Raw genomic sequence first — 12,459 nt, 5'->3', positions numbered from 1 at the left:
GGACTGGGCTACTCCGAGGAGGCGGGGGGCCAGGACTCAACAAGTCGTGTCTGCCAGCTGCCCACAAACCAAAAGCAGAACCAAAAAGTCAAAATAGGAAAAGAGCAACCTGTAGTCCCATCATCCAGAAGTTGCCGTGGAGACTTTTCACATACGTACTGGTTTTGTGGGGTTTTCTAGCTTCGTGCTATGCTGAGATTCTCTTTCCCTGCCCATAAACACTCTGAACAGGTGTTAGGTCAGCGCAGGTATCCCTACGGGTATAGCTTATGGAAACACCCAGGAGACGGGTTCCACCCCCCCCCCCCCCCCGCCGTTAGCCTGAGCGCTGTTACTTGGGGTGGCAGTGCTAGGGGCTGTGACTGTCTCGTGGCACAATAACCCTTCGGAGATGCTCCGGACCCGAGACTGGACAGGCCGCCAGCTGGCGCGTGAGGGGTGCTCCAGCCCCTCTGAGGTCTGGTCCCAACGCAGCGTTTCAGGGCAGGTACACAGGGTGGGCTGGACGGGGGCCAGGCGGCCAGGCCTCTGTCTGCTTCTCGGCCTGAGGCGGTCCGGGCCTGCGGGAGCGGGGCCGCCCTCCTTCCTGGAGAGGCTCCAAAGGGCGCCGGCAGGGTCGTCCTCTCCCGACACGGGGTCTGCAGCAGCTGCCGACCTTCGTGGGACAGGAAGGGGAGCTGGGGTCCTGAGGGCAGATGTGACCTGGCTCAGCAATGGAGGGGTGGTCAGAAGCCGGGGCCAGAGTGTGAGCGGGAACGGACTCTGCCACCTGCCGGCCCGACAACTCAAGTCTGCGTGTGAGATCCCCCAGGCTCCGGGAGGGTCTGAGCGGTAACCTCTCACAGGCCCCCGGCCCCTCGAGAGCCAGGGCCTGACCCCTAACTGGGGGTGTACGTGTGCCGCGTTGGCGCTCCCCCAGGCCCACCCTACAGGCACGCTCTGGAACGCTTTCTAGCACTTCTCTTCCGCCTGCGGGCGGAGGCCAGCCCTCGAGCGGGAGCCTTCTGCTGGGGGGGGGGGGGTGTACATTCCCGCCAGGAGGAAAGCGGGCCCGCAGATGCCTTCGCGACCTTTACAACCCGTGGGGCAATGCTGGCCTCAGCGGCTCCCCAGGCGGCAGGAAACTGGCCTCCTCTGCCAGTGGCGGAGGTCCCTGCTATCCTGAGCACCCTGGACTGCCGTCAGCCCCCTTCCTGGAGGACACCAAGGCACAGGCAGCTGCGGGAGACGAATCCCACCCCCCCCCCCACCAGAGCTGGCAGCGCTGCAGGTGGCAATGCCAGAGGAGGGCGGCGGCGGCCTCAGCGTCATCCAGGAGACGTACCGGCTGTACAAGGATGACCTGGAGGTGGTGGTGAACATCTGCATGCTGCTGGCCCACCTCACGTCCTACGGTGCGAGTCCCCCTTTCCCTGTCATCCCCCCAGGAAGCCAGTGGTCAGAGGCTCCCAGCTCTTACTGGTGGGAGAAGGAAAGGAACCCTTCCCTGCAACTTCTGTGCGTCCAACAGCAGAACTCAAGGCGGCGGGTGCCGCACTGACCGTGGGGGTCACCGGCTGCTGAGCCCCAGAGGCAGCGTGCGGTCATGCTAAGCCCGAGTGGGATGGCGCCCGGCTCTGTCCCGCTGGCCTCAGAAGTGCCCCGGCCCGGGTTGTACAAGCATCGGGCTGGCTGGGCCCTGACCTCAGGACCCTCCGCTCTGCCCACAGAGGAAGTCCTGCCCGAGCTGCGGGCCAGTGGCATCCAGCCTCTGGCCCAGGAGATCAAGGAGCGCTTCACCTCCAGCCTGGTGAGTGTCAGCGCGGCCCAACACACCAGGCCCCCAACTGCCTCTACGGCCAGATCTGGGCAGCACAGAGGGGCCCAGAACAAGACGCATTGTGCCAAACAGACTTGGCTCTGTGTACGGTGTTTTTTTGTTTTATTTTATAGAGGGGGCACGAGCAGGCGGGGGGCAGAGGGAGAGAGAACAAATCCCGAGCAGGCTCCACGCTCCGTGTGCAGCCCAATCCCACGACCCCAAGATCATGACCTGAGCCAAAACCGAGGCAGACGCTCAACCGACTGAGCCACCCAAGCACCCACTCTGTGTGTGTAGTTTTCGTGACTCTGTTCCCGTTTGACTTCACGTGTGTCTCTGGGCCCCCCCAAACCTAAGGGGCAGGGACAACCGGACCTCTTCACAGAAGAGCAGATTCGGTCACAAAAAGACCTACGAGTAGGTCCCAAGAGTGTCACGGACACGGTGCCTACTGGCTGTCTTTCCAGGAGCTGGTTTCCTACGCAGAGAAGGTACTCCTGAGGCTGGAGGCCGGCACGCCACCAGGCTCCGCGGGGGGACAGTCGGCTCTGCCCTGAGGAGGCAGACACCCCACGGCCTCCCGCTTCCCCGCACCTTCTCTCCCACCCTTCCTTTCCTTGTCTGGCCCTGGAGCTGCCCGGTGAGCGGCATTTTCCTTAGGTTTTGTGTGTGTGTGTGTGGGGGGGGTTCCACTTCGCTCACGCAGGCGCCCTGGGGGCAGCGTGGGGCACCGGTGGGGCCCCGGGGGCTCGATTTGGCAGGCTCCGCACAGACCTCGGCCCTGGACCCATCAGCGTGGCCCTCGTGGAAAAAGCGACCCTTTCAGACCACTCTAAACGCGGAAAGAGTAACCTCCCCACACTCCACCTCTAGTAAAAGACTGCCTGTGTTAAATCTGCTCAGTGGGTCCGGGGCTTCCTTGTGCCACGTCAGGCGGTTTGGTGAAGCCGGGCCGTATGCCGGGCTCCCGACTCTTCTCAAAGACCCTCACACCCGGGACAGACCCGCACGGTGCTCCAGCCTCAAGCACATCTGTCCCAGACGGGGAGGGACACCCGCCTCTGGGGGAAACCATGGTCACCCAGCGCAGACGAGCTGAGCCTCCCTCGCCGTGCCGCGGGCCCTGACCCCAAGTTGAAACCTGGCGGGTGGACCTGTGGGGTGGGGCTGGGGGTGTGAGAAAGGATCGGCACCCTCAGAGAATCTCTCCAAGTCCAAAGGCGGCCGCGGCAAACTTGGGAGATGGGGCTGGAGCACAGCTCACTGCACACGCCGGGTGCGGCCCGTGAGTCCGGTGGGGTTCTTTACGTGACCTGTGACCCGAGGCACAGAAAGGGGTCTGGCCTCCTCCCAGGAAGATGTTACAAACCCAGTGGATGCTGGGTGCCCCCGGCTCCTGGGACCCGGCGAATCCCCGGCAAAGATGCCACCCCGCTGTGGGGACAGCACACCGCAGAACGCCCCCCGACTTGCCGTCAGTCTTCAGGACAGAGCCCCGCCGTGCTGCCTGCCCCCAGCAGGAGCGCCAGGTCTGGGATGGCACAGAGGGAGGAAGCAGTTCTCGGCCGCCCCCACGCCCTGCCGCCAGGACGGTGAACATGTTTCAACAGAGCTGCCGCTACGGGGAGACCCGAGCTGTCTTGTGCGTGGTCACAACCGCCTGCGGACGGGAGGTGCTGCGGCTGTCTGGAATGGGGGCCGTGGGGCGCCTGTCCTGGGCCGAACTCTCCCACTCCTTCTTCACCAGGACATACAATCTCATCGCCACCTGGGCATCCTGAATCTAGGGGGCACAGAACACCACTGTGACCGTCCCGGCAGGCGACGGGCAGGGCACACACGACGCGGGGCACGCCACGGAGAGAGCCAAGCAGAGCAGCCACCTGGGGGTCTGATCCCAGCGGGGGTCTGGCAGCTCAGGTGCCAGCCTGCGGGGGAAGAAAGGACCAGAGGGAGGCAGGAACAGACGCGCTGCCTCTCGCGAGGTGTATCGGACGGCACCCCACAGGATGCAACAAGCAGCCTCGCAGATGCGAGCGGGGGTCCGGGCGGGACGCTGACCGAGGCCTCGATGCAGGGGCCGGGTTCCGTGGGCCAGCAGCCCGGTGCCCGCACCCCCGGCCCTGTCGCCGGAGCCTGTCCCAAGGCCCGGGGAACAACCGGCCTGGGCCGCACGGTCTGTAAAGGCTTCAATCTAGACGGGGCACTTTTTCTCCTAAGGGCTGTGATGTGGCACTTCTTTGTGTGTAAGTGTTGACGAGCTACATACAAACATCCAGAACTTAACGGCCACTCTGCACGCCCGCTGTACCATGTCATCTTTTGTGGACCGGCGGCCTTCTAAAAATAAGTCTTCCGGGCCCTGACAGAGTGCCTTGGCCGCAAGGTGGGGAATGGCGCCCAGTCGTGAGGACCGTCACCCCAGGACACTTACCGAACAGTGCTCTGCCTGCTGCACCCGGATCCCCAGGATTCTCTCCGCGAGCAGCTTCAGAGATGGCCTTCCGCTCTGCCAGGGGACAGCACGCAGCCATGCTGGGGTGGAGGCCTCAGCAGGGGGGGGCCACCTACTGAGCCCCGGCCCAGGGACCTCCAAAGTGCCTTCACTGGAAGCGCCCGGGGCACCTAGGGCACGTGACACCCCGGCCTGCCCGCAGGGGAGGGCCTGGAAAGGGGTCTGCGTGTCTGACTCCCTCTGCAGCAGATCTGAGGGCAGCTTCTTCCCACTGCTGGGGGCCTCCCGTGGAGACCGGGGTAGCCGGCCCTTGGTCACACTTTTAAAGGGCAACGTTCAGTAAAACTCTGTTTTGTTTTTTGTTTTTAAACATTTCTCAGTTTCAAAACTTAGAAGGCCACCCAAAAGCAATCATCACGTGAACCAGCCAACAACTACGACGCACACAGCCATGCTTATTTAAATACCTTCACTTGACTCTTGAAAGGTTTGTATTTCTGCGTGTCCCGAATCTTCTTTTTTGGGTGATCAAGAAACAGCACCTGGAAGAAGAGAATACAGCGACGGGCACAGCCGCTGTCAGCGTGCAGCGGTGGGACTCCCTTTTTTCAAACAGCCTCTTACAAGGAATCCCAACGGGTGACACACACGGGTAAGCAGGTATTGACGTGAACTTGGACTCGGGATGGAAAACTCTCACACGGACTAAAGACGACGCCCAACAGCAAGAACCACGTTAACAGAAACACAATCTCGAAACCACGGAAACCGGAGACCGACAGCCATCAATTATCCAGCAACCACCGCGCTCCTGTGTCCCGAGTGGGTGTCGCACATCGGGGAAGTTACGGAGAACGTGTTCTAACAGCTCACCTCGCGACCTCAGGACGGTCTCAGGAGACCGCCGGACACGAGCCTGCCCAAGTCGCCAGGGACGGAGCAGGTGTGAGGAGACAGCATGGCCCAACAGGGAGGGGCCGCTGAGACTTCGGCACCGTGCTGCGGCGGGCAGAGCACCTGCTATATTCGTTTCAGTACTTCCGGGTTACTTTAAAAGGCCACGAAGGGGCGCCTGGGTGGCTCAGTCGGTTAAGCTTCCGACTTCGGCTCAGGTCACGATCTCACGGTTCGTGAGTTCAAGCCCCACGTTGGGCTCTGTGCTGACAGCTCAGAGCCTGGAGCCTGCTTCCGATTCTGTGTCTCCCTCTCTCTCTGCCCCTCCCCCGTTCATGCTCTGTCTCTCTCTGTCTCAAAAATAAATAAACGTTAAAAAAAAAATTAAAAAAAAAAAAAAAATAAAAGGCCACGAAGACCAACGCTCGGTGACGCCTGAAACACCCGAGGACTCCAGGGCTCCGCGGACACCCGCCTGCCCCGCGGCTCTCCTCAGAACAGGCGGGCCAGTCCCGCCCACAGCAGAGACCCTCCGGGGGCAGAGGCCGAGCACATGGCCCCTAGGGCGCCAGGAGTGGACCCACGAGCTTACAGGCCACCTGCTGCACTGGCCGGCTGGGAGGGAGCGGCCGCCAGGGGACGCGTCCCCACAGACGGTGGCTCTGACCTCAGAGGAGCACCAGGCCCCGTCCAGCTGGGTGGAGCTGCGGCGGTGGCTGCCTGGCTCTGTCCACGTGGAACGCGCTAGAGCAGTGGGAAGGCACCTGGCCCCAGGTCTGGGTTTGCACCCGGCTCTGCCATGTGGGCACTGTGGGCACGTCACTCAACTCACAGAGCCTCAGGTCTACCTCCTGTAAAAGGAGCACCACTGGACGCCTTTTAACGTTTATTTATTTCTGGGACAGAGAGAGACAGAGCATGAACGGGGGAGGGGCAGAGAGAGAGGGAGACACAGAATCGGAAACAGGCTCCAGGCTCCGAGCCATCAGCCCAGAGCCCGACACGGGGCTCAAACTCCCGGACCGCGAGATCGTGACCTGGCTGAAGCCGGACGCTTAACCGACTGCGCCACCCAGGTGCCCCCTGGACGCCTTTTAAAGAACCACGAACGGGCGCCCGGGTGGCTCAGTCGGTTGAACGTCCGGCTTCGGCTCAGGTTATGATCTCACGGTTCGTGAGTTCGAGCCCCGCGTCGGGCTCTGTGCGGACAGCTCAGAGCCTGGAGCCTGCTTCGGATTCTGTGTCTCCCTCTCTCTCCGCCCCTCCCCTGTTCACACTCTGTTTCTGTCTCAAAAATAAATAAACATTAAAAAAAAAATTAAAGAACTGAGAAACGCCCAGCGCTCCCCCAGGACACAGGGAGAACTGGACGACTGGCATCTGATGCTGTTGGGGGGCCTGCCCGACACCCAGGTGCCACAAACCCAACACTGAAATGCGTCCAGAACACGGTGTGGGCGACGGCAGGGGTACAGCCCGCACGAGGCAGCGGTACCTTTAGGTCGTTATGCAGCGCGTGTCCGACTAGAATCCGGCCCTTCAGCATGTCCGCCACCTCCTTCTGAACAACTTCGAAGTTTTCTCCTGACGAGAACGAAGAAGTGGATTTTAGCGCCGTGTGCCACGCTGCTGAGCCCATCACACCTGCCGCCGCCACGACAGAGGCAGGGAGGAGAGTGGCCTTTCGGAAGTGACCCGACAGTCATGTTTACTGTTGACTCAGGTCAGAATCGGTCTTAGACGTCGTGCTTTCCAACCGGAGGTAAAAACAAGACTGGCCCCCCGCCACAGACGGCAAGGAGTGCTCCCCCAGACCTCCGGCTCCGGAGGCAGCCCCTTGGTCCTCTCCCTCCCCCGCCAAGGGAAGGCTCGGGGCCACCGTGCCCGCCCCCGGGCAGAAGCGCTCAGGTCCAGGGCAGCCCACGCTGAGCAGGACCTGACCGAGCCTGGAGCCGGAGGGACTGGTCAGGCCGGGGCACCGCCTGGTCGGTTATGTGTGCACAGGGGATCTGAGAGGCACAGAGAAAGGAGGCCGCGGGGGCCAGGGAAAGCAGTGGCCTCGGGACCTCTCAGGTCCCTGACCTCAGAGTCGCCCTGGGTGACTCCTCCCCCACGGCCAGTCCAGCAGACCCCACGGACTCCGCCTTCAGGGTGCACCTGGAGTTGGGCCATGTCCTGTCACCTCTCACGGCGCCCCCCCCCCCCCCCCCCCCCCGCCGACCATGACCAGGTCACCGGCGGCACACGCTCCCTCTTCCCGTTTCCACCCTCGTGGCCCCTGAGTCTCTTCTCAATCCCGCGGCCGGAGGGAACCTGTGGAAACCTGAGCCGGGCCTGTCACTGCTCAGACCTCCCCGTGGCTTCCCGAGGTCCTCGCGAAGATCCACGAGACCCTCCCATCTGTCCCCACCTTCCCTCCTCACCCCCACACCGGCACACTCTCTGGGTCCCTACTGCCAAATGACACAGGGGTGAAGACACAAATGTGCCTGAGAGCCATCTGAAAACAGGCACCCTGGGAGACGTAGGACTATTGGAGCTCCTGCTGTGGCCAATACTCCAGAACAGAAAGGGGACAAAAGGAAGAGACGGGGTGCCCGGCTGGCTCAGAGGAGCGTGCGACTCTTGATCTCGGGGTCGTGAGTTCAAGCCCCACCTTGGGTGGAGAGATTATTCAAAAAAATAAAGTAGTAACTTAAAAAGGGGGCTCTTGGATGGCTCCGTGGGTGAAGCGTCTGACTCCTGGTTTCGGCTCACGTCACGATTTCATGGTTCGTGGGTTCAAGCCCTGTGTGTGAGGTTCTGTGCTTTTAGCACAGGGCCTGTTTGAGATGCTCTCCCCCTCTCTGCCCCTCCCCTGCTCGCACCCCCTCTAAATGAATAAACTTAATAACAATAAATGGGGAGAGAGGGACCCAGGCACTGCCTCTCCCGCGCTCGCCAGCAGGGAGGACCCACCCTGCTTGAGGTTCTCCGGCCGCATCCCGCTGACCGCCGTCCTGTAGTCCGTCACCGGCTGGGTGGGCTTGATGCACTTGTCGTAAACACACTTCCCATGCTGGTTCACGACGGACACGCGGGCGGCGACGCTCTCTTCCCCCTTGGGGCCCACGCCCACCATCTCGCAGTCTATGGCTAAGGCTCTAGTCAGGCTGAAGGGAGCCGAAGGTCCCACTTACTCAACGCTGCGCCCCCCGCCGCCCGGAGACCGGCTTGGCTCTCAGGGCTCCTCGTAGGATGGGGCGGCGCCTGCCCGACTCCGCTGGGGGCGCGGGGGGAGCCCCTGCCCGAGACCCTCGCCCTCCCCGGCTGGGCACCGGCCCCGCGTACCCGCCGAAGGCCTGCTCCTTCACCAGCGCGATGCTGCTCTCACTCTGCCCCAGCCGCTTCCTGGCTATCCGGGCCGCCTCCGGGCCCAGGGCCGCCTCGACGTCCGCCGGGTCGACGTCATCAAACCAGATGTCTTCCCTGGAAGGCAGAGGGACCGGGCGTCAGCGGAGGGGCTCCCGCGGTCGGGCCCACACCGCCGCCCCTGCTACTGGTTCAGCGCGGTCCTTCTGCCGCTTTTCTTAACTGGGAGACGCGCTCGCTACCCCAAAACCCAGGAACCACAGAGAAACGCAAAGAACACAGAGCACAGATGTGTGGGCTGCGGGCGACGGCTGCTAACGCTCTCTTCTGAACTGAGAGCAGGAAGCTCGTCACCGAACACGAGACAGATATACACATCGACTATAAAAGGGAAGCGCAGACGCCCCCGAGCCCCCCCACCCCCAAACTCTGGCGACCCCTGGCACCTGCACACCAAGCCCACACAGAGGCCCACGCGAGGACGTACACGTCTGCCTGGTGAACTGCCTCCCGGGCACAGCTAAACGTCACCTCCTTACAAACCGCTTCCCGACCCCACTGGGTGGACACACTCCTCTGGCCGTTCGCGCCCACGAGCTCCGTCCTCACCGATTTACGCTGCCCACACTCACAGAATTACCCGCCTAGCTTCCGTCTGGCCGCCTCTCCTGCCGGACCGCCGGCCTCAGGGGGAGGGCCCTGGGTTTCCAGAGAGCGGACCGGCACAGCGACACGTGGCCGGCGCTCACGCCGCTCTCTCCTGGAAGCTTCAGCAACCGTGTCCTCGGCGCCCAGGTAACTCGCCAGCAGCCTGACTTACGAACTCCTGCGCTGCCTCCAGCCGAGCCATTTGGAGGCAGCCACTGACCCCGGGCCCCTGCCCTCCCCGTGGGAGTGACCTCCACAGGGTGCCCGGGAAGGGGGAGGGGGGCAGCCCCGCCCATCTCACAAGCCCCGCCTCCCAGCACCACAGGTGGCCACGAGGAACCCCACCAAAGCACTTGACTGGCAAGACGCAGGAATCGTTTCAAACTTGGGCCTTTGTGGCTCTGACCTCCCTTCACCCCACAAATCTTTACCGGAGGCCTAAGGGCCTCGCTCTGCTCTGAGCCCTGCAGATACAGCGGTTACCAAACAGGCCCTGCCCTCATCACGCCTCCGTGCTGGAGGAAACTAGTAAACGGAGACAGCACTGGGAGGAGGTGATGGAGAGACCGCGGAGAGGCCACCCCCCCCCGCCCCCCAGGCCTCCCCCAGGAGACAGATGCTCAGGGATGAGCTGACGGAGGCCACCCGCAGCGCAGGGAGGCGGACACACCCCCTGTACTCACTCGGTGGGCACGACCGGAGTCAAGGCCACAGTCGCCTCCTTAGCTTTCCGCTTCTTGCGCTTGGCGTCTCCTCCTTTCGGAGAAGTATCATCATTTGTCCTTTTCTCGGCTCCCTTCCCATCGTGCCCCGCTCTGCTGACCTCTGTGCGGGGAGGCGGCGCCCTCCTGTCCGCTGGGGCCGCTGTTTCTGGCCCCGTGTCACTCCTCTTTGCTTTATCTGGGACGACTTTTCTGTTCGGCTGGATAATTCCGGGCTGTTTTTTGGAATCCGTCTGAGAGGTAACAAGAGGCTTTTCCGGGGCCTGTGTTTTTTGTTTCAGGAGCTAAGAGGACCCAAAATAGAATACACGACACGTTTTAATTTGGAAACCAAGCACGAGAGACTGAAAAACTTACGTGTGTATACACCCCGTCTCCCCCTACGGGCTTCGCTGAGATCCATCATCTGACAGTTTGGCAAAAGCCTTTCTCATTCACAGCTGGGCACTTGCGGTGAGATGGTCTTCTTCGCTTATCGCGTTACAAGGCATGATCCGATACCTGCTGCCTCATTCCTACAAAATTGTAAACGCCCGTCCAACACCTTCAGTGCCTCCCGAATGACTTCACTCCGCCTAAGGGATGGTGAGCAAGCTGTTCTCCCATTTGCTTAGGGCTCGTGTTAGAGCTCCCTCCTGCGCAGACTAGGCCAACAAAGCGGGGGAGGAGGGGGGATGGGAACCAGATCCTTTACAAACCCCTCGAGGGTCTCAGGAAGAGAGAGGGGCGTGTGTTCAACCAAGAGTTTGGTTCAAGCCACGGGTTCAAGCCCGTGGTGGCTGAAGAGCTGCCGGCAGCCATACACTGTGCTCAGGCAAGCAGGGCTGTTGTGTCCCTTCCCTTGCACCCAGCCCCCAGCACGGCGGTTCTCAACCGCAGTTAAGACCCTGGGAGGTGGCACCGAGCTGAGAGACAATGTGGGTTTCTACTTACTTGTTCCTGCAACGTTTAACCACGGAAGGGCTGACTTTTTGTAGAACGTACAGAAAACACAAGCTTTCCCCCTAATAAATCTCCTTTCCACTCACTTGATTTTGCTTTACCTTCTTGAAAGAGAGGGAAGGGGAGCCACAGCTCAAGAAATCGTCCAGAACCCTGGGTTTGCCTGAAGGAGCCTCCTCAGTCCTGTCCGTCCAGACAGGCGGTTAGGATCTCCCATCCCTACGACACTGGCCGTATTAAGAGGCTCAAGAAGCTTTTCTCTATCGCCCGAGGCTCCGAAACAGAGCCCAAGACGTTGCGGAAGACTCTGAAGGTCGGTGGTAGCAAAGAACACAAACTCCCGCTGGGAAGGGTGAGTCTGCACCCCGATCTGCCGCGTTTTTACTAGCTCTGTGACACTGGGCCAAATTCCTCAAGCTCTGTGTCTCCGTTTCCTCACCTGGAAAACAGCGACGACAACAGCAGCTTCGCTTCGAGGAAGGCGTAGAGAACTGATGACTGAACCGCATGGAACAGCATTGGGCAGAAAGAAACCGCCACGTGGGGGGCCCGGGTGGCTCAGTCGGTTAAGCAACCGACTCTTGGCTTCGGCTCAGGTCACGATCCCAGCGTTATGGGACTGACCCCTGCATCGAGCCTGCTTGGGATTCTCTCTCTCTCTCTTTGCCCCCTTCCCCGCTTGCGCTCTCTTCCTCTTTCAAAATAAGTAAGTAAATAAACTTAAGGGAGAAAGAAAAAGAAACCTCCACGAAGGGCCTGGCCACCCGTGCGGAGAAAGGCAGTAGCGCACCACAGGGGGTTCAGAGCAGTGGCTGTTGGTGTGGGACACCCGGTTCTGCCCACCCGGCTGCAGTCCTGGACAATTTCTCTAACCTTTCCGGGCCCCCTTCCTCGCCCGTAAAAGGAGACGACACAGGCGTCCACCGCACACCGTCGGTGTGGGGGTTAAACAACAACACACGTGTAGATCTACCGGCGGAGTCCGCGCATTTCCAGAGATCAGTACCCCGGGGGGCAGCTGCCATCAAGGTCACTCACTCACAAACCCCGGTTCTATCACGTTCCCGCGGACTCGCTGTCCACCCTCTGTCGGCAAGGTTTCTGCCGCCATGTGCCCGCACAGCGGCCCCACGCGTCTCCCTCTGCCTCCGTCCGCGCGGCCCCTCAAACCTCACCCGCTGCAGCGCCCTCCAGTTGCGGGAAAAGTCCTCCGGCGCCTTCGGAGGTCGGACCACGGCGACTCCGGGGCCGCAGCCCGGTGTCTTGCTCGCTTCTCGCCCTCGGCTTTTCCAGAATCTCCTCTTCTTGCTTTTCTTCCGAGCTACCTTCTTGCCAAGCCCCGGCTCGGCCACGGGGTCGCCGGGGGCGCGCCTGGAGGTCAGCGCCTTGGCCATCCCGCCCCCGGCCGGGCTCTGCCCACCCAGCGCCCGAGAGACACCAGCCTCCGGGACCCCGGAAGCGACCCCGCGCGCGCCCCGGCACGTGCGTCCCGGCCTCCGGAAGTGCTCTTCTCTCCGGACCGGCTGGAAACCGCGCCTCCCTTCCTGGTTCCGCACGGCCGGGAGCAGGGCGGGGCTCTTCTCCCGCCTGGGAGAAGGGCCACCACCCCAGGAGCGGCGTCCGGGGTCCATGACCTGGGGTAGGCT

The 12,459-nt window shown here is 61.9% G+C and overlaps 2 protein-coding genes across 4 annotated transcripts in view; one reads left to right on the top strand and one right to left on the bottom strand.

Annotated features, from left to right (window-relative positions):
* Positions 1 to 2,699, top strand: part of STKLD1 (serine/threonine kinase like domain containing 1) — a 22,915-nt gene extending 20,216 nt beyond the window's left edge. Inside the window, exons 17-19 of one of the 2 annotated variants that reach the window (XM_023242988.2) lie at positions 1,254 to 1,394; positions 1,710 to 1,789; positions 2,269 to 2,699. In XM_023242988.2, coding sequence (XP_023098756.2) covers positions 1,254 to 1,394; positions 1,710 to 1,789; positions 2,269 to 2,358 — 311 coding nt within the window. In that variant the 3' untranslated portion in view covers positions 2,359 to 2,699. The other variant, XM_045042761.1, reaches the window with a different exon arrangement.
* REXO4 (REX4 homolog, 3'-5' exonuclease) lies at positions 1,935 to 12,459 on the bottom strand. Of its 2 annotated transcripts, XM_023242989.2 has the most exons (8): positions 11,989 to 12,459; positions 9,833 to 10,155; positions 8,481 to 8,618; positions 8,109 to 8,302; positions 6,646 to 6,734; positions 4,724 to 4,798; positions 4,236 to 4,310; positions 1,936 to 3,584 (listed from the first exon to the last, which is right to left on the bottom strand). In XM_023242989.2, the coding sequence occupies exons 1-8, from the start codon at positions 12,442 to 12,444 to the stop codon at positions 3,420 to 3,422; spliced, it is 1,515 nt and encodes a 504-aa protein (XP_023098757.1). In that variant the 5' UTR covers positions 12,445 to 12,459; the 3' UTR covers positions 1,936 to 3,419. The 2 variants fall into 2 exon arrangements, with proteins under 2 accessions (XP_023098758.1, XP_023098757.1); XM_023242990.2 differs by lacking the exon at positions 4,236 to 4,310 and having other exon boundaries at positions 1,935 to 3,584.

This window comes from Felis catus, chromosome D4, assembly GCF_018350175.1.
Source record: "Felis catus isolate Fca126 chromosome D4, F.catus_Fca126_mat1.0, whole genome shotgun sequence".
In the NCBI taxonomy this organism is placed as follows: Eukaryota; Metazoa; Chordata; class Mammalia; order Carnivora; family Felidae; genus Felis; species Felis catus.
Note: the sequence above shows the minus strand (reverse complement) of the source record. Positions and strands in the feature narration are given on the sequence as shown.

Excerpts from the sequence above, each read along its gene's own strand:
- REXO4 (XM_023242989.2), bottom strand. The coding sequence starts at position 12,444 with ATGGACCCCGGACGCCGCTCCTGGGGTGGTGGCCCTTCTCCCAGGCGG. Across the intron at positions 10,156-11,988 it reads ACTGGAGGGCGCTGCAGCGG|CTCCTGAAACAAAAAACACA; the intron begins GTGAGGTTTGAG and ends GGGTCCTCTTAG. Across the intron at positions 8,303-8,480 it reads AAGGAGCAGGCCTTCGGCGG|CCTGACTAGAGCCTTAGCCA; the intron begins GTACGCGGGGCC and ends GGCTCCCTTCAG.